This window comes from Puntigrus tetrazona, chromosome 6, assembly GCF_018831695.1.
Source record: "Puntigrus tetrazona isolate hp1 chromosome 6, ASM1883169v1, whole genome shotgun sequence".
Lineage (NCBI taxonomy): Eukaryota > Metazoa > Chordata > Actinopteri > Cypriniformes > Cyprinidae > Puntigrus > Puntigrus tetrazona.
In genome coordinates, this window is record NC_056704.1 from 8380518 (window position 1) to 8401694 (window position 21177).

A 21177-nucleotide genomic window follows, 5' to 3' on the forward strand; every position below is an offset into this window, starting at 1 on the left:
CAACCAGAGGGTTTAATTAAGGGCTCGAAAGCATTTCCCAGAGGCACAAGCAAGCAGAGCATTTATCCCATGAGACTACTTCCAATTACCACAGTCAGCAGACGGTAGAGAAACGTGTTTATTATGACTGAAATATGGATACTTCTCGTACAAAAACGTGTGGATTCGCTGCAGGTGGTTTTTATTCAGCCCAATGGGCCATGTGAGGGATGTTTTATGATGTATGCGTGTGCTTTATTTAATGTGTTTAGGACTGTTAAAGGAAAACACCCACCCACTACAGTGATAGAGCGTAAAAAGTGCCTGGACAATTTTAAATATAACGAAAAAAGAGAGTCAAATACACCTAGAACGGCTTGAGGTTTAGTAAAATACATGCTAAATTTCATTTTTGACACCAACCCTTTAAATTGGCTTAAATTGGGAACCCATAGAGAACACCAAGATACTCATCAGCGAACAAAACAAGGATGCATTTTATGTTATATGCATTGTGGTGTCAGTCTTAAAAGGTACCGCTTAACCAGAAGACAATACTGGAAATGACATTAGAATGAATTCCACTACACCTAGTACCAACAAATGAGTTTTGAGCACCAGGAAGAACAGATGCTGGCAGAGCTCTCCAAATGTAAACTTTATTTATTCTAATTATTAAACCGACGCCATCAAGTCCACCTTGAACTCTCAATACAACCGCTTCAGTTTTCATGTGATGCTGCGGAAAAGACACCAAAGTGATCTTTCATTTGTATTCCCATAAATCGCATACATTCAGGACCAAAAACCTATAGAACAGCTTAACATTAAACCTGTAGACGCTTATTATTAAACCTCTCTTTTAAAGAAGTGTTCATAAGTTTTAAAATAATTTACATTTTCGCTAAGAAGCTACGTAACAATTCAGTTGTTATTTACAATATTATACTACACTAAAAATATTAGTAAATATGACACAGTCACATCTTTTCACTGACAATTTCTATTAATCTCTTTTTTGTTGTATTGTTTGAGAGCACTCTTTGATCAAAAGAAATCAATTGCAAGCGAAAGGCCTATTTACCAATAGAGTGGACCAGCACTAATATATCTGAGCAACTTTACATACAATACAGATCATATTTTCTCACATGAAGGCTAAAGGTTTCTACTCTTTAATCGTACCAACGTAGAAGTATCAGTCTTTAAAATTCCTTATTGATGAAATGTTAGAGGATGTGGCAAGAGGTTATCAATCCATTCAGTCCTATGCTGGCACCTTGAATAAAAAAAACCTTAAAAATATACCAACAGATCAAAATGAATTAAAAAAAGAACATTGGCTATACATTATTTGACCTGACTGGTTGAAACAGTGACACTAAATGTAACAAGTCTGCTAGTCTTACTAGTCAGGATTTATACATTTTAAAGTGTTAACACAACAGACTCTTTCATACAGTATTTTCCAGTGACATCCTCAACATTTTACAATCACCTAATAAGATGAAAATATTCTACAACTTTTTACTACAGTGTGTCAGTTACGGTATGTTTTCGCAGCTTTGCAAATGATGAATCACATTCAAATGTTACCAACAGTTAACAACTGGTAGATACAAAGCGAGGAGGTAGACTTAGCACGGAACATCTAACATGTTCTTCTTGAAGGCCATGACCAAGCAAGGGCTTTAGCACACGTGTTCTTCATGATCCTCCTGCAGCAGAACCTCCTGTGTGACTGAAAGGCGTTCATGTACTCAACAAGGCATCCAGGCTTTTAAAAAGTACTGAAATGGGAATAACCCTACTCCATAAATAAAAAAAACCCTTCTAGCACAACACATCACAGTACAATACACTGTGTCTCTTAATTTATCTTCGTTAATAGATTCCAACTTAATACAGTTAAATGGACCAGAACGTTTGCGTATGTCTGCTAAACATGGCGGCTTTGCAACTGGTGCTGTACCTATAGTACCGTGTGTTCACATAGTCACGCTTATACGCTTATTTTACTTTACTTTGTCCGTGATCACAAGTCTGTCACTTTATTTTCTACAGCTGCAGCGATCTGTTGAAGCCGGTACCCGAGCTGCATCTTCTGAGCAGTGGTGTCTTCCTCTAAAGCGGTGATGATCTAACATGAACACACGGACACATCCAGGAAAGAGGAATTCGGTTAGAGCGCAGATGTGTACATTTTTATAAGCAACAGAAGCATAGTCACTAAAAATGTATCGTTCTACTAAAAGTGGTAACATGGTCACCTTTATTTTAAAATCCAGTACTTGCTATTAGCAATCAATTCTAATTATTAACTAGTTTCTTATTGGCATTCATATAACTACAATATAAGTATATAACTACATATATATAACTACAATAAGTTTTTTTTTTTTTTAGTTTGCACATATTAATGCTTTATTCCGCATGACTATATTTCGATCCCCTAATCCTACACCGTACCTAAAATTAACAACTGCTTTTTTTAACTATTAATAAACCGCCAATTAAGCTTACAGAGTCGTTAACATGCTTATTAGTTACTACTGAGAACTGACTCAATATATTAATAATACGCTGTACATTATTTCATTTAATTATAGTAGTGGTTAACTAGTGCCAACAAACTGAAACATTTGTCAAATGCTAGCCTTATAAGAACTTGTTTGTTTGTGCTTAAAGCCCTTTCGGCTCTTAGGCTATTTTCATGGCGAAAAATATTATAGCTAAATGATATCATTTGTATCATTTATTTTTGCTGAAACCTCCAAAACTGTATCTGGCTGTTCAAATCTCTTCAGAACATTTTTCGTAATAAGTTAAAACCAGCACAATCCACTAAAACATGCTTAATGGATAAAGGGATTTGGCTGGATGTTGGAGGCTCTTCCCTTACATAAGAGCTCAAATATATCTCAGCCTGTCATGACTCACCTGATCGTAGTATTTGTTGATGTACTTATAGAGCTCATGCAGGGCCACCAGGTAATTTAATTCTCCAGAGTAATTCTGACAGTCAAAACAAATGCGGACAGTGTTTAACAACATTTACATGTGCTGCAAAGCACTGTTACTAACCCCCATCCACAACCCATTCATTTTTACAAGTGAAAGAAAGTAAACCGCTGACAGGCATACCCTGGAGAGCTCAGCAAGAGCGGAGTTCATCTCCTGATCACTGGCAGAGATGGTCTGCTTGATGTCTGCATAATATCTGTGTAACAGAAACAGTGGGATTCAGAACAAGAAGCCTTTCGACTATGGCCTCTGTAATAGAAAAGCAGTCCAAGTTAACGTTACCGTTCAACCATATGTTTGTAGCGAGGGATATCTCTGGCATACAGCAACTTATTAATAGGTGAATCCTAGATTAGAAGGAATAGAGAAGAACAATCTTCAGCATTGTCAATATTGCACTCTACTGGCTTCCTGTTCTTAGCTCTGTTTGTGTCTTACCCTGCCAAGTTTATGTTCTGTGGTAGTGCAAGAGTCCATGAATGTTTGAGCGATGACTGACAGAACTGCATCCACATTATCCGACACCTGCACATCGAAGATGAACTGAGGGTTCTTTACGATGTTGATCCAGAACCGCAGAGGCAAACTAGAACCAAAAGACAACCAAATCGGATCGAGAAAAGTGATAAATTGGTAGCACTTCAGAATAGGGGAAATAAATTCCTAATGTGCTGCTTATTAATACTTAGTGCTGTAGTTGTTAAGTTTAGGTATTGGGTAGGATTGGGGATGTACAATAAGGTCATTTAGAATAGGGCATTAATATGTGCTTAATTACTACTAATAAATCATTTTCTAGTAATATGCATGCTACTAAGCAACTAGTTTAATATAAAGCATTAGCAATAGTTTTAACCCTGTCAGGGCTTTCAAGATCTAATTCTATTACCTAGTACCTCCGCTAAATACACAGGGTACAGTTATAGCTTTAACATGCACAAACCTACAAGTTACAACACTTCTAGATTGTCTTTTAGCGTTTTCTATGGTTTAATCTTTCACGGAGTTAAGTTGTACCTGTTAGTCTTCCAGATGTGGATCGTTTCAGAGTCTGAAATGCCATGGCGCACTGCCTGATCATCGAGCAAGTCAAAGAAATATTTGATTGCCAGAGGAACTGGTTGACTAGTGCTTAGAATAACTGTGAACAGGTCATCCACAAACTTCTGCAGTGTACCCTAAAGAAAAATGTAAAATGGAGCATGTATTCAGTCATTCCTACGGGAAAGAGTTGTACATAACTGGTGTGAGTTTGACTTCCTCATCTTTAGGGTACGTAAACACATGTTTAAGCTACCTTCATTGACAGTAACCGTGTGAGATAGATCTCGGGTATCGTCTTGGCTCGTTCTCGTTCTTTTAAACTGCCTCGTCTGTGTTTGGGTAACTCTGGCTCCTCGCTGGCCTTCACTAAATGCCACATTCTCACTCCTCCTTCATCTGCATCCTCCAGCATGGGCGTCTCTGTGTAGGGAGAATGAAAGACGATACAAGAAAGCAATATATTTAGCAATAAAGCCTCATTCACTGTATTGCATGCCTGTGTGTATCTTTACACGTGAACATTTTGCACATGCAATATACTGTACTCACTCTCTCCTGCAATGTAATCATGGGTATCATGGTGAATATGTTTGCTATTGCGCGGCACCAAAGCTACAGTTGCACCATCCGGAACCTGCAAATACATTTAGTTAAAACTGTTAGCTTAATTTCATTTTACTACAGAATAATCGACACGAGTTAATTAATATAACTATGTGCCAGTCAAATGAGGTTAGTCTCAATTCGGTCCTCCACTACAAGGTAGATTTCTGTTAATCAAATTTGCATGACCACCTTGAATGAAAAAACACTTTTTTGTAAAGCACTTGACCTGAGTGTTATACAGCATCGTGTGTATTGAAGATTGCATTGTACCTTATAATGCTGGAGCGTGTTGAGGCGTTTCCAGTTGCCCTGAACCACAGATGTTAGATCTTCGTCTGAGAGGATTAGGTGACCTGCTACACCAGACCGCCATTCTGGGAATGCACGAGGAACAAATGGAAACCACAGGTAACGTCAAAGACACAAAGTTTGAAAAGAAACAAAGAATGGAAAAAAAAAAGAATATGACATGTATGAACATTGTCACCTAGGTCCACGGAGTCAGCATGCGGTCTATGAGAATAAGAGGTGCCCTTGTACACCTGGTCTAGTATCTTCTCCTTCACCTGGGTTATAGTGTCACAGTCTAAAACTTTAGCAGCAACTGGCTGAGCCTCATTCACCCCTATCCCCTGCATCAGGACATTCACTGTCTAAAGAGAAAAAAAGAGTTTGAGACAAAAAGAATTAAGTATTTTCTTTTTAATCACACCTACATTTTAATACACGCATAAAAAAAATAGGATTCTGTAATAATTATTTACCGATTTGTTTATTATAAACATCCCAGTTAATGTTCCCATTTTCTCTTTAAAAAAGTAGGTTATGCTTAATAACTTATTGCACTTATTTCATTAATGTTTTGCTGAAAAATTTCAAGTTAACCCTTTGTTTTTTGCATTGGCAGCCAGTTTATCAGAACAAAGTCATCCTTCAATTATACTGATAAGACAGAAAATAAGAGTTGTTAATTCTATATTAATACACTGATGAAACAAACCACATGTCTAACATGCTGTTGGCCCTCATTGTTCTGCCAAAACAGCACTCCCCCATCATGGACTACCTGAAGGCATCCTGTGCTATTATCAGTAGATAGTGCCAACGATGCTCAGTCAGATTAACATTTAAAGAATTTGAAGATCAGTTCTCTAATTCTTCATTACCCTCTTTTAAACCGCTCCTGAACAATATGTGCACTGAAGTAGGGTGCGATATCCTACTATCGTGAAAAGTTCACCTGGACTGCAATGAGGTTCATGTGGTGGCATGTGGCGTGAATTCACAACAGAATTCATAGATATACATATCTATGCTCAAATTCATTTTGTCCATGTCAACTAAACGGCTAAATACTGGAAGTGGCGCAATTCAACAATTCTTCTTCCCCGAGTAAATCTCGCTGAATACATTGATTGTACTGGGGTACTCTCCATAATGGCAGAAAACAGTAACTCGTGGAGAAGAATTGATGAAAAAAATTGTATTATTGTTTTCTTTGTTCAGAAAACATTTTCATAGTTTCGTAAATTACAGTTGAGCACCTGCTGTCTCATGGACTAATTTACCAATGTCCTTACTACGTTTCTGTGCATTCACAGCACTAAAATCCTTGTTATAGTACATGTTGTTTTGTTACTACAGGGAGTGCAGAATTATTAGGCAAATGAGTATTTTGACCACATCTTTATGCATGTTGTCTTACTCCAAGCTGTATAGGCTCGAAAGCCTACTACCAATTAAGCATATTAGGTGATGTGCATCTCAGTAATGAGAAGGGGTGTGGTCTAATGACATCAACACCCTATATCAGGTGTGCATAATTATTAGGCAACTTCCTTTCCTTTGGCAAAATGGGTCAAAAGATGGACTTGACAGGCTCCGAAAAGTCAGAAATAGTGAGATATCTTGCAGAGGGATGCAGCGCTCTTAAAATTGCCAAGCTTCTGAAGCGTGCTCATCGAACAATCAAGCGTTTCATTCAAAATAGTAAACAGGGTCGCAAGAAGCGTGTGGAAAAACCAAGGTGCAAAATAACTGCCTGTGAACTGAGAAAAGTCAAGCGTGCAGCTGCCAAGATGCCACTTGCCACCAGTTTTGCCATATTTCAGAGCTGCAACATCACTGGAGTGCCCAAAAGCACAAGGTGTGCAATACTCATGGCCAAGGTGAGAAAGGCTGAAAAACGACCACCAGGGTTTTATGGACTGATGAAATGAGAGTGAGTCTTGATGGGCCAGATGGATGGGCCCGTGGCTGGATCGGTAAAGGGCAGAGAGCTCCAGTCCGACTCCAGCAAGGTGGAGGTGGAGTACTGGTTTGGGCTGGTATCATCAAAGATGAGCTTGTGGGGCCTTTTCGGGTTGAGGATGGAGTCAAGCTCAACTCCCAGTCCTACTGCCAGTTTCTGGAAGACACCTTCTTCAAGCAGTGGTACAAGAAGAAGTCTGCATCCTTCAAGAAAAACATGATTTTCATGCAGGACAATGCTCCACCACAGCATGGCTGGCAAGAAAGGGTCTAAAAGAAGAAAAACCTGGCCTCCTTGTTCACCTGATCTGAACCCCATAGACAACCTGTGGTCCATCATGAAATGTGAGATTTACAAGGAGGGAAAACAGTACACCTCTCTGAACAGTGTCTGGGAGGCTGTGGTTGCTGCTGCATGCAATGTTGATGGTGAACAGATCAAAACACTGACAGAATCCATGGATGGCAGGCTTTTGAGTGTCCTTGCACAGAAAGGTGGCTATATTGGTCACTGATTTGTTTTGGTTTTATTTTTGAATGTCAGAAATGTATATTTGTGACTGTTGAGATGTTATATTGGTTTCACTGGTGAAAATAAATAATTGAAATGGGTGTATATATATATATATATATTTGTTTTTTGTTAAGTTGCCTAATAATTATGCACAGTAATAGCCACCTGCACACACAGATATCACTAAAACTAAAAACTACTTCCAAAAATATTCAGCTTTGAGACCATGGTTGTTGTTGTTCAATAATAAAATGTATCCTCAAAAATACTACTTGCCTAATAATTCTGCACTCCCTGTATTACTCTGTACCTATTGGTGCAATTATGTATATGTATAAATGAAGTGTAACCAAACATTGTGATAGTTGAAGTGTGGACACAATCTGCCATATTTAAACTTTTTTTTCCAAAAGCTTTGGCACAAACAAATTAGACTACTACTGTAATGAGATGTAAGGACTGTACTGTAAGGAAATGTAAACAATTCTAACCAGAGTGTGGTATTCCAGATCCTCTCTTAGCAAGCGGTTGTCATTTAAAGTGTATTTGGCTTTGCCAGTCACTGCATCCACGGGTCCTTTATCCACCTGGTGTTTAATTGCTCTGAAGAGCATGTACAGAGACTCACCAGCTGAATGCTGCGCAGGGAGCAGAAGTACAATCATTTACAAAAGTACAACATGGATAATCTACTAAAACACACAAATGATTTTACTGCAATCAGATCTTCAAGGGCCTCACTGTTAACTATGCTGCAATCTTAATTAGAACATCCTCAGGCTTTAGGGGGCTAATTACATGGAAAAAATTGTATATTGTTAAGCATCTAATCACATTTTTAGAACTGCAAAAGTAATTTGTAAGTGTCTCCTCAGCAATGCATCATCAATGTATCCACAGTATATTTATGTATTAAAAAACCCTACCAATTTCCATACGCACCCTTAAGAAAGAATAGAGGCAGATAGAGATCCAGTTTGTCAGGAGCTTTTCAACTACCGTCTCAGTTCTGAGAAGACAAAGTCTCAGTCATACAAACACTTTTTTTTTTGTTTTAAACAGTGAATTTAGTACTTCTACTGTCAGTTGCTTACCGCCGGAGCATGAGTTTAGGGTTCTTGGCAATATACTGTTCCACCAGATCGTTCAACAGCGTTTTAAGGATGTCAGTGAAGTACTCTAGTTTACTGTGAAGAGCCACGGTGAGCAAAGAGGCCACATATCCTCTGTCTCTAGGGGAAAATGTCCTCTGGCTTTCAAGGGTGTGGATAAACTATAGGAAAGAAGCATATGAGAACGAATATCAAAAGATGGAAAGAATTATCATTTAGTGCAGGTGCTTAATCCTGTTCCTGGAAATCTATCTACCTGCAAATTTGAAATCCAACCCTAAATCAACACACCTGTGTCTAATTAAGTGCTCCACAAAATCTTAATAAGCTGCTTCAGTTATGTTTGGGTCCGAGCTGAACATTGCAGGAAGGATGATCTCCAGGAACAGGACTGGGCACTCCTAATTTAGTTTATCCATTCACAGACTCAAACATTCAGTGATGCTCAAGGCAGCAAAATGTATTAAAAAGAGAACTGAAATTTTTGGAGTGTACATTTTTCTCTGTTTTGTTGTTTAAAGGAAAAAACATCTTCAGAACATTCTCTGTTTGTTATAAAGTAATGGGTAAATCTCAGAAAACTGAGGGGAAAAAAACTAATTTTAGCTACCTTTGTGAGGAAGAGTTTGCTGTTTAGGAGATTGGATAACTGAATGAGTCCTTGCTCCACCGTGGCCCGTCGACACTCCTGCACGTCCAGGTCTCTGCGAAGCGGAGACTCGCGGTGTCCAGGGAAAAAGATGCGTTCAGCATACATACGGTACTCCAAGAAAGGAATCCCTGATCCAACCAGATCACTTGTCACATCCATCATTTCAGTCATGAGATCTGTGGAGGTTTAAAAGTCAAAGCTGTGATTATTGAAGGCTAGATGTTCATGAGAAATGTTTTGATATTCACTTACAGCATCTTTATTTTTTTAAACTAACCACAGCTAGACAGACCTTCAGTGGATAGACGAAGATGATGAGGAAAACTACATTTTATCAATTTGTGTTTCCAAAGATGAATGAAGTCTTAAGGGTTTGGAATGGCATGAGGAATTAATGACAGGATTTTAATTTCTGAGTGAACCATCATTCAAACTGATCCGAGCCATAAATTACCTGTAAACTCCTTTTTGCAGCGGTCTCTCACACTGGTCTCTAGATTCTCCAGCTGGATCTGAACTTTCTTATAATCTCTCAGTGCCTGTTTACTCTTTCTCCTAAGTGAAGGAGATATCAGGCCACAAAATATCAATTATGTTCATATACCAGTCTATAAACATTTCAATACCGATTTATTGTGTTATGCACTTGTAGCAGGTGAGGATTGAAAATGAAACGTACATGCAAGTTTGTTAAATGATACTGCTATTTATCATTAACATTACCCTCTTTATAGGGTAATATCTTTTTCACAGGACTGTATTTAGCACAGTCTCTCACGTTACATATTACCTACACACCTGTATATAAACACGATGATAAGCACAATAAGAGCAACAAGAGAAGCAACTGCTCCGACCCCAATCTGTGCCACCAGTGGAAAGATGGAGTGACTAGGAGAATCATACTGCACTTGTCCCAGTGAAAAGTTCAGGTTTCCCATATGCACCTGAAAACAGACAGACACACACGCCATTATACAATGCCTGTCACCAAAATAAAAAATGCTAATCACAGTCCCTTCATGATAGAAGATGTAAGTGAAAGGGCGTTGGCTTTATGCTTACTATAAATTCTGGGAAGGCCTCGGCTCCTTCTCGCTTGCGCCCGTGCCTGAGGGAAAGTGGGGGCTGCTGGGGCGGTGGCTCACAATAAAGGTGGTTGTGTGTCAAAGTTTTAACAGTGCAAACTCCTTCACCAATCAGAGCTACCACTTCCTCTTTAAAGATGGCCAAGTCTAAATTCTCACCCTGTAGAAAGAAATGAAAAAGGTGTCCAAAAAAAGAAGAGGAACATGACAAATAATGGTGGGCAATATGAGGAATTATCAATCCATGCTGTGATAATTAGACAATTAGACTCAACTACTCCAGTAAAAAAGTCCCTTGGATATAATCAGTATTCACTGTCATAACAAAAATACAAGAACTAACAAAAACTCAAAGAGTCCCACTAACCTCCACTGATATAACTGATCCAGGTTTGTAGCGATATGGTTTTGTGGGATCACTGTGGTTCAGCGGGTGCAGGGTTGGGTTGGGTTCATAGGTAAAAGGCGATTGGCTAACAGAGTTAAAGTCAAAGTGCAAGTTATCCAACAGAAACTCAACCAGCATATGACCACCAACTACCTGAGCATCTACACCAGGAGTCCGACACAACAACTGAGAAGAGGTTTTCACCTCGCAATCCTCCTCAAACTACAGGGAAAATAAAAACAAAAAGAAAGCGATTACACTGTGTAAGTGTACAAACTCTCCAAAACATCTGACACGCAATGAATGCATAACTATGCAGACAGTTCACCAAAGACTATGATGTAATATCTTAATAAACACCTTCAGGATGGAAAAATATCATCGTTTGATCAGTCTTAAGATGTTGTGAATCTAGACAGGTTTACTTTAGAACGCAAGTATTTTTGAATCTCAGTAGAAGATCACAGAGTAAAATAGTCTCAAAAAGAATAAATGTGTGATAGTCAATAAAATTAACATCAGAACTATGAAAGTAACTGCAATCAATGCATTTACCATAGTCATATCAGATATGAAACTAAAAAGGTTCATAATGTATAATACAATGAATAACATCATCTCAACCAGTTGTGTACAATTTCTAAATTGAGAAAATGGCTTCAAATTTGTGGATACATGTGTTGGAATGGTTTGCTAATTGCTAATAGTAAAAAAACTAGGAAAACTGAAAATTCAGGTGTATGAGTTTGTTAGGTCACATTAAAAAAAATAAACAAGAGGATGACAGAAGATTGTTTTGTTTTGTCTATTACCTGCATTTCCACATCTGTCAAGCTCCTTTTTCTCTTTCTCCTGAGTCTCCTCAAGGGATAAACCGAGTCTGAGAGGACCACTGTCACTCGCATCCGAGGCTTCTGGACCACATCCAAGTTCTGGCCAAAAACGGTAATTACACGCCCACCACTGTAGAAATGCATAAAGGAGGAACTTTTTGAAAGAAGCGTTTCTAGATACAGGCTTGTTTTAATGCAGAATGTTGATTCGATTGTCCAAAATCCTAAAATCTAAAGAGAAAGTATTCAAACACGCACCCGATGAAGCTCTTAGAGGGCATGGCATGTGTAATGTTGGGGTCAGGGGTATAGTAGTAGCCATTGCCATGGAGATGTCGCTCAGTGTTTCCGTAACGCACAGTCACTCTGTGTTCTCCTGTCCTGTTACTAGCGCCAGTCAGACACTTGATAGTTTCCTCCTGAACACTTGATATTCTGCAAAGGAAAAGACTACCATAAAAGAACTTCCTAATCACAGACAATACTCATATTACACCAGTCCACAGCAGACAGCGATACATAGTACTCACAATGAACAAGGCACATTCCCCAGTAGGACACTGATATCAGTAACACGACCAGTCAAAAGTTTTCTGCCTGTGATTGTCAGAGTTGTTCCTCCTGCCTGTGGTCCTCTCTGAGGAGAAACTTCTATCAGCTTCGGGTCCTTGATAAAGGATGCAAGGTAAAAGAGATACAATCAGAAGAAAATCTGCATTTAGTCTGTACTACATTCAACGTAATGCAACCTTATGGGCCATGCTTTTATGTTGCGTCAAAGCACAATATGCCATAGTCATGTTTTGTATGGAGTGTATCGTTACATACTGAAATTGAATCTTAACTATGAAAAAAGTCTCATATTTAATGCGCAGAGGCAAGTTTTTTAACAATAGAAAAGGCCATTTTTTTTTCAAATAGTTGTATCTCAGCCAAATATTTTCATATCCTAACAAACTATACATCAAAGTAGTCCATACGACTCATCCCTATATTCAACGTCTTCTGAAGCCATAATGATGATCATTATTACCGACTAACACAAAGCTATCCTATGTCTTTAAACAAGTTAGAGGGAACACTTTTATGATACATTTGGGTGCAACGGCCAGATTATTTCATACAGCGACGGGCCAATACATTGTTTTTGAAAGATGTGATAATAATATTGCTAGTTAATAGTAAATGCAAGTTAACCTGGTAGCTGAATCTCTGACTCGACAGGCCGAAGCCTCCAGAAGACACCTTCACCGAGACGTGACCAGATTTCTCCTCTCCACTTGCAGTAGTTGTACATATAATTCTATAATAGAGGACGAGAGTAAGCATAAGCAAGTGTCTGAGACACACAAAAACACATCAAACGGGCAAGTACTTCTTAAAATGCTTTATATTGTAAAGAACAATGCTATTCAGGTGCAGGAAGCCACAGTTCTATACTCTACTCCTGAAGCAGTGTGTTTTAGGGGCATGTCGAAGCACTAACATTTAAACTCATCTAGTCAGTGATGGTGCTTATTATTCACACAATGTGTGGGTGTTTACCTGGAGGATATTTCATATAGATGTGGTATAACAGTGCAGGGCACATCTGCCACGGTCACAGAACGAAGGATATCCTGAGCTTTCTGTCCCAAGTTAGACCCAGAAACAGTTAAAATAATGCCTCCTTCCACCAACCCTGACAAAGGCTCCACCTATGGACAGAAAACCAATCTTTATGGTGGAACAGATGTACATTTACACTTACATATCTGGAAGAGGAAAGCAATGCAAGTTACCTTGGATAAAATCAAGTTATACATTTATTCCCTTCAATGCATTCCCTGGGAATTAAAAACACAGCTCTGGCATCGCTAAACTACCTCAATTTAAAAGTATCTACTATAGATCGTATTTGGAATAACGGATTAATTACGTGTTGAACTATTTTTTATATTTCTGAATATCCACTTTTTTGCTCATCGCGGAAGTAAGCCTATGGGTGAGGTTTCCTGTTCGTTAAGACACTATAGGTAAATAACAAGGAGAACAAGAACGTCATTAAACGGTAAAACTGTTTGCACTACAAAGCAGTGGGTTCATAATTAAGATCATACATTAAAATAACAATAAACTGTTTTGTACAGCGAAAAATAGCTACCACAAACCAAAATTAATTTTAGACTTGTGTATTAAAAAGTTACGAACTGTATATGCACTAAAGAATTCAGCATTAAGTTTGAAACTGTTAACAAACCAAATGAATGAGAGGAGCAGGACAGGTCTTCTCGATGTGTTTGGAACAGGACTCTCTATAAACACAACTGGCTCCACACCACACACAGTCGTACTTCTGATCTGCAGTATGACAGCGGCTGCAGTCCAAGTGCCCAACCGAACAGTTATATAATGTCACTGAAATAGTGAGGACACAGGAAATATCAGCTACAACATAGTACGAATACAAAGACTTTAAATTCATACATTAGAGTTAGATTCAGTAACGAGCGGTCGAGAAAGACAGATTATCAAGTCGAAGGCATGACAACAATTTTAATAATGAGTGTTAAACTGGACAGAGTAACAAGACTAACGATGATTCATTTTCTTCAGTCTTTAAATCATTTAATCTGTTTTTTTTCCTAAGGCCTTAAAGCTACTGTAATGAGTTCATTCATAAATAAAAAATTCTAAATTAGTGATCCTGTACCACAAAACCAGTCATAAGTAGCACATGGTTTATTTAATAGCTATAGCCAAGAAAACATTGCATTTTCGCAATATTCAGATTTGTTTTTTTGTACCCTCAGATTGCAGATTTTCAGTTGGATCAGTCCGTCTGCCCACCGCTCCGGGGTGTATACTTTGACGGGTTGAATGCAGAGCGCAGATTCTAAGAATGGGTCACCATACTTGACCGCATGTCACTTCCTTTTCAGTTTTTCCACTTTCAAATATTGTCCTATGCTAACAAACCATACATAAACGGAAAACTTATTTGTTCAGTGTAAGGTGATTTATAAATATCAACTTATTATGACAGGTTTTGTGGTCCAGTATAACATTTAGTGCATTTTTATCAAATTATTATACTCACCGTAAAGGTCAGTGCTGTCAATATGAAAAGTGTCTTTTCTCTTCACGTAAACCATGGCATTATACTCTCTAACTGGGTCTGCATAAAAATACTACAGAAAAGAAGATCCGAGTTGAGTAACAATAATATCTGCAAACTGTAGGCTTTCCTCACAGAACACACATGCATTTTAAAATACTACATAGTTATTTTCCTCTTTAATTATTGTTGTGGGCTTTTGTCTTTCCATAGTAATGGACGCAACACTTTAGAGCATGTGCATTAGGCCCTCTGTCAAACTAGTATATATGAGAGCAATGTCCACACCAGCATTTTCAAGTATTTTTATTACTTAAATGTTATCTCAGACATAAAACTTAGATCACTTAGATGATACTGAAAGACCAAACAGCAAATTTCCCACAATTAAAAAACATTACTTCACTTAAAACCTTTATGATGCATCATGAAATGTATTTTATTGCATTAATTATAAAAGTGTTGTAATACACCTCACTGTATGATCACATGAATAACTGTAACCACAGTTATAATACATGCATTACAGTACTAACATAATCACTATTAAGCCTTTAAAAAGTATATTCAAATAAAGCACATAAAATCATATTACAGTGAAATTTAAGTTCAGTTACAATTATTCCTAAAAGTTTATAATGCTTTATAGCATACATTATCAATACCTCCATTTCCACAGTCCAACACTACAAATTTATGCACTTGAAACTCATGAATCATGTTTTGTATTATGTTGCTGCGGTACCTGGTGATCACTACAGGTGATGTCAAACAGGAACGGGTTTGCCTCATTCAGTGTCACATCTGCATCAACCACCACAGTTTGCCCCTCGATCACCAATACACACTCGTACGCCAACTCTTTATCCTAGGCACAAGTGTGTGTTTCACTAGTTTTTTGTTTTTATTTTAAATGCAGATGTATACATTTTAAAATTCACACTGAAGTTGGTGTTTATTTATTTTTACCTGATAGAGATGCAAGTTGAGAGCCAGCAGAGAGATCTTTCTCTGAGTTAGGACAGGAAGCAGAGAGGATCCTTGAATCTTTTTCACACATGGGCAAGCAGATGCCCCCCGATTGACAAAAGTGCCTTCATCGGCCTGATGAACAGGAGGGAAAGGATTCACATAACCAAAAACATTGAAGCAGAAAAATATATTCCACTTCTTTCGTGGTCAATTTGATTTGACGTTAGGACAAATGAACAATGAAATGCGTGATTTCTGAATAAATGAATTACATTTATTAATATCACTTGCTATCAATTCAAGATGTTTAGTCTCACCGGTAAATCCGCTGAGTCATACTGGTAATCAGCATCTATGTCCGTACTTCGCAAACGGAGATACAATGGGGGGTCACTGTCAGATTCTCCATCCCCTGACAACACTGTAGCTGCAGAAAATGTTGTGTTGTCGTTTTCTAATTGATCCACCTCCTCGGTTTCCTCTGGAGCCAAATGAGCCACTTCACGGTCAGCAATGATCCTATTCTCTGAAGGCACGGCAGGTGATACTCTCTCAGACATTGGCAAAAAGTCATTGGTTTCAGAATCAGACATGTTTGGTTCTGGATTTAAAGGTGAAACTGTAGTTTGGTTTTCCTTTATCAAATTTAATGTCCCTGCCAGATTGTCCGGTGTGCTGGTAAGCAAGCTATGGTGTGTTACTGGCTCCACTAGTGGCGGCAATTCGGTTTCAGCCAGTGACGACGGCAGTGATATCCTTTGCTCCTCAGCCGCGTCGATGACCGATGGCAGCTCTGTTTTTACAACCACTTCCAAACTTGCAAGAGTAGCCACATCAGTGTCCGTCTCTCTCAGAGCCACTGACTCAATGTCTGTAACAAGAAGCTCTTTTTCTGAGAGGATCTCATCTAGAAGAGAGAGTGTGGAGGCTGGCTGTTTTGTGGTCTCGGCTGTGGAAGAAGGGCGAAGGGCACTTGTGGGCACAGTAGACGGCTTGAAAGTGGAAGAAATCTTAGTTGATGGTGTTGGTTTCACAGGTTCCCGAGATGTTAATGAATCCAGTACAGAAGTTACAGTTTCAGTTATTGCAGTGGCAGTAGTCGGAGGTTTAGTATGAGCCATGGTTTCAGGAACTTTGTGTGTTGTGACTGGTGAGGTCATGAATGCAGCACTAGAGGCTTTGGTTGCAGGAGGCGGGGTGGGGAGAGATTTCCACTAAGAGCGAGAAGTACAGGGAAAACCAAGGGAGACACAATAGTAAAAAGTGACTTTCCTAGCAGAATGTTGCAATGGTGGACCTCCAAATTATGTGAATGTTAGCCTTACCAAGCAGGAATTTCAGTTTTATTATTTTAAAAGTATAATTAACAAACGTAGAGGAAGTAAGGCCTTACAGGCATTTTCAAATTCAAAGTTACTATGACTACAAATATAGAGACAGCTTGTTTTTCTACAGATTACACTGCTGATGGCGTAATGACTTACATTTTCGTTGTAGATTATCAGTCCCTCATCGCACACAGCCTTGTGGGTACACATATGCTGGTTCACACACCAGTTGCATCCCCAGCGACTCTGCACACAACCATGGCAGCTGCGAAAGAGAAAACAAAAGTATCCAAAACCATTACCTAGAGGTAGTGTATACAGACAAATATGTAAATCACAGTTAATAAAACTTTCTTTTCAAACTTAACGACCATGCTTTACTTGATTTCATAATAAGACGCAGGCTTTATTAGTGAAGAATTGAGCTTTTTGTGCCCAAAATATGTGCTGTGTTTGCAACTCACGGCATGCTTCCTGCAAGCTGTTTGACTGCTGTGCAATCATAAAAGGTGAATTCCCGAGAAGTCACAACAACATCATGGAACCGTAGAGACAGAGTGACTATAAAAAAATCTGTTTCAGATAGAACAAGAGATTAGCAAGAAGAGACTCCTCCAGAGTCACGATTGTTATAAAGCCAGTGCTTCTCCATTTCATCTCCGGAGTCTCACCGTTTCATCTTTGTTTACACATACTACCAGCTAGGTTTTAACTTGCCTAGTATTCATCTAGCAGATGTGGGGGTTTAACTGATATCAGTTGAAAATATTTGCGGTGACTTTTTGAAATGGGATAAGAAACGTCAGCCTCACATTTTTCCCCACTTATGACTTTTATTCTACTGTGGAACACAAACAAATATTTTCAAGAACACTGGGGTCCCAAACAGAAGCACATTTTTTTATATCTTTTGTAAAGCTAAAAGCAAGAAACACAAACAGGAATTAAACAATGTGAGGGTGAATGCGCTTTCATTGTAAGTATTATCACGTAAGTATTATTAAACTAATTTAATACATACATTTAATACAAAACATACACAATAAATGTGACGATAGCAATATTCTCACCCTGACCAGGTGGCACAGATGGCAATGTATATACGTCTGGAGAAGAGCAGGTGACACCAGACTCCGTGACTACAGCTAAACTTGATCTGTCCTGGAAAACACAAGAGTAATGCTCTCCTCGTTCCAGACTGGGAAGACCAGGGATGGATAAAGAAATCTAAAAGGAGCAAAAGACATTTAGAGAGATGGAACGACGGACAAAGTCAGTGGATTTGTGAGGATTAAAATGATGTTTGTCAGGTTTGTCGTTGGTTATTGTTGTTTGTGTGCTCAATTATAGACACTGTGAACTATGCTTAAACAAATATACCCATCTCTGAATTAATTTTTATGTTTTGAAAAAAAAAAGGTGAAACACACATCTCTCCTCTCCTCTCGGCTGATGTTGGATGGATTGAGAAACGTCACACTCAGGCATTGTTGCTCTATGTCAAAGCTCCAAAGCCACTGATCTTTCTGATCCCCACGCGCACACTCGCTACGAAGCCCACACCTGACGCATAAAGACACGGTGTTCTAGCTCAGGTAACCAACAATTCAAAACAAAGCATCCAGGTGCTCTTCAAATATGAACTTACTTCCCCTCCAGAACACACCAGCCACAATATGGATCATGAGCCATCAGACAGGACTGACAATCCAAATGCTTTTCACACTCTGCTACAGGCCTCTTCTCTAGCTGTGTGAGCGCAGTAAAAAAAAGAAAAGAAATTATGAATAATATACTACACATAGGCTGCAGTTATTTGATGAATGATATCTGAAGTTTCAATTAAAGTAGTGATGGCTTCTAAAAAAAATCATCTGTGCCATCACAGGAATAGATTACATTTTAAAAATGAGGTCACACTTTATATTAGGTAGCCTTAACTATTATGTACTTACATTTTAATTAATCATTTGGTACAACGCACTTACTGTATGTGTACATGTAATTACATATAGGTATATAAGTACAATGTAAATATGTCTGTAAATCTTTTCTGTAGTTACATTTATAATACATACATAATGCATATATAACACTGTCCCTTGTCCCTTAACCCACCCTTAAACCTACCCATAACACCAGACCTGCATCCCACCTCAACTGCAACAAAAGTGTTTTACAATATAATATGACCACATAAATACGTGGCAATTCTTGTTCTTAATTTTTCCAAACCTTTAGCCAGTAATTCAAATACATACATGATGTTTAATTCTATTATATTGCCAAAAAATGGTTACTACTATATTACAAATTTTACCTAATTCGGCAATTTGTAATTTTTGGTCAGAAAAGCAATACACATTTTCGTCATAGACAAGGTTTATGATAAATTTTTGGGTCAACTATCCATTGTTCGGTTTTGTTTAGTACAGGTGAAGTGACATTTAATTGAAGGCAATTATGCATGACCTTCAAGAATTAAATTATCATTGGCTATGCCAATTCCACTTCAATAATCTGATAGTTACCATGTTACTTGTCAAGATGTATAGATGCTTCTCTTGATGGTCAAGTCTGAGCTCTCTGCTTATTGGTGCGCTGGGATGGATGGAGATCACTGCATACTCTTCCACCTCACCTTCTGGGCCCAGAAACACCTGATGAAAAAAAAACCACACACACCTTCTGAACAAATCTGAGAATGAGTTAAAATGTTTTAACTTTTTTCATAGGGTCACATCCAGAGACTACATTAGCATAGTCTTCTTGTAGAAATAAAACATCAAGCAAACAAACAAAATGATAGAGAATTCATCAACAAAACGTAAGAGGCAACTTGTAGCTTTTAAACTAAAACTAACTGTATTCAAAATGCGTGCCTCTAAAAGACCAATGATGAAAACATTGTTTTTAAAATGACATATCCATAAGACTTTGCCTATTTTTGTATAATAATGTTGATAATGCACCCTAGAGAAAAGTGCAATAAAATATGAAGGTGCTCTATTATTGATAATCTTATGTGCCTATATCAATCAAGCATCATTTTGGCTATAGACAACTAAAAGTGGAACAGGAACCCAAATACGGGCTTTAACAAAATGGGAATCACACATAGCACACTGAGAAACTTCATTCATGTTACTATATCAGGAAATTGTTTTCTTTGTGAATTCATCATACTTCACCGATTCTCAAACTGCTCTAAACATGATCTTTGGTTTAAAAGTCTGACTCTTTAACCATTAGGCCACAGCTGCCCTAGTTTAGGTTTTCACGTACATTTTTAGTGCATGTAGTTTACAATAATATAGACTACCTATACCTGTAACATGAGCGTAACAATGCTGTCACTCAGTTCAGTATATTGACATGTATATTGCAAATGCATAAAATACTGATGTCCATTTAATCCTCAGGTTCTGTAGGTCACTGAAAAGGGAATCAAATGCACCTGTGAAAGACTACCAAAGATGCACTTTACACCAAATGGTGAGTTTCCCATAAAAACCCATTCTTAAACATTCCGTGATAATCTCATATTTTCCTTGTACCCTAATTAAAATCCAGAAAAAAAAAAAACTTTTTATAAAGTATTTTTACCTCAGATAAGAACTAAAAATAATGGAATATTTGCATGCGATAGTAGCAAAACGCCTCATTCCTTGAGAAAGTCTCTATACCTTGTGTAAATTTCCTTGAGAATCTCCTAGAAAGGCAATGGTGTGTTCCTGCCTTACGCTCACAGCAACAGCAGTGAGACGGACAGATGGACTGTCAAATATTGGCTCTGCTTTCACAAGAACGCGGCTTGCCATTGGACTAGGAGTGTGATCAGAACCACATGGGTAAGCATCCAAAGTGTTCTGTAGAGAGAAACGAAACAAAAAATCACAATAACTGAAATATTTTTAAAAACCGACAAATTTAATCATCATCGCAAATATCTTTTAAGGTATAAAGTCAACATAAAAAAATTGTTGCTTTTACAGATACACACTATCCACCTTTTTCCAGACATACAGATGGGCGCCGCCATTTGTAAACTCTATGGGAATAGCTTCTGGTCTCACAACAGTTGGTTTTGCTATTTGATCTGTTATTTTAATACATTATCCTAATTACGAACACACTGGTTTGTAGTGCATACAGTTTTACCGTTTACTGCTATTACTGTTATTTTCCTTGTTATTTACCTATAAAAGTCTAACAAAGCCATAGGCTTATATCTGAATTCAGGAAAAAGATGGATAGAAAGAGTAAAGGCCGTATAAGTTCTCCTAAGCC

General features: G+C 38.1%; 1 protein-coding gene across 2 annotated transcripts in view; it reads right to left on the reverse strand.

Annotated features, from left to right (window-relative positions):
• Positions 1 to 622: 622 nt before the first annotated feature.
• The window catches only part of plxnb1b (plexin b1b), a 36631-nt gene continuing 16076 nt past the window's right edge, over positions 623 to 21177 (reverse strand). For both annotated transcript variants that reach the window (XM_043241920.1, XM_043241921.1), the window contains exons 4-38: positions 20574 to 20756; positions 19419 to 19547; positions 18536 to 18636; positions 18318 to 18450; positions 17958 to 18114; positions 17352 to 17460; positions 17044 to 17152; positions 15877 to 16773; positions 15557 to 15691; positions 15333 to 15455; positions 14570 to 14660; positions 13730 to 13887; positions 13036 to 13187; positions 12688 to 12793; positions 12021 to 12157; positions 11749 to 11925; positions 11470 to 11620; positions 10637 to 10879; positions 10247 to 10429; positions 9980 to 10128; positions 9636 to 9736; positions 9140 to 9357; positions 8512 to 8690; positions 8360 to 8426; positions 7909 to 8055; positions 5141 to 5306; positions 4924 to 5027; positions 4597 to 4681; positions 4301 to 4467; positions 4021 to 4181; positions 3442 to 3589; positions 3286 to 3350; positions 3124 to 3199; positions 2920 to 2994; positions 623 to 2119 (exon numbers count right to left, since the gene is read on the reverse strand). In XM_043241920.1, the coding sequence (XP_043097855.1) occupies positions 2015 to 2119; positions 2920 to 2994; positions 3124 to 3199; positions 3286 to 3350; positions 3442 to 3589; positions 4021 to 4181; positions 4301 to 4467; positions 4597 to 4681; positions 4924 to 5027; positions 5141 to 5306; positions 7909 to 8055; positions 8360 to 8426; positions 8512 to 8690; positions 9140 to 9357; positions 9636 to 9736; positions 9980 to 10128; positions 10247 to 10429; positions 10637 to 10879; positions 11470 to 11620; positions 11749 to 11925; positions 12021 to 12157; positions 12688 to 12793; positions 13036 to 13187; positions 13730 to 13887; positions 14570 to 14660; positions 15333 to 15455; positions 15557 to 15691; positions 15877 to 16773; positions 17044 to 17152; positions 17352 to 17460; positions 17958 to 18114; positions 18318 to 18450; positions 18536 to 18636; positions 19419 to 19547; positions 20574 to 20756 (5487 nt within the window). In that variant the 3' untranslated portion in view covers positions 623 to 2014. The remainder of the gene's footprint in view (positions 2120 to 2919; positions 2995 to 3123; positions 3200 to 3285; positions 3351 to 3441; positions 3590 to 4020; positions 4182 to 4300; positions 4468 to 4596; positions 4682 to 4923; positions 5028 to 5140; positions 5307 to 7908; positions 8056 to 8359; positions 8427 to 8511; positions 8691 to 9139; positions 9358 to 9635; positions 9737 to 9979; positions 10129 to 10246; positions 10430 to 10636; positions 10880 to 11469; positions 11621 to 11748; positions 11926 to 12020; positions 12158 to 12687; positions 12794 to 13035; positions 13188 to 13729; positions 13888 to 14569; positions 14661 to 15332; positions 15456 to 15556; positions 15692 to 15876; positions 16774 to 17043; positions 17153 to 17351; positions 17461 to 17957; positions 18115 to 18317; positions 18451 to 18535; positions 18637 to 19418; positions 19548 to 20573; positions 20757 to 21177) is intronic.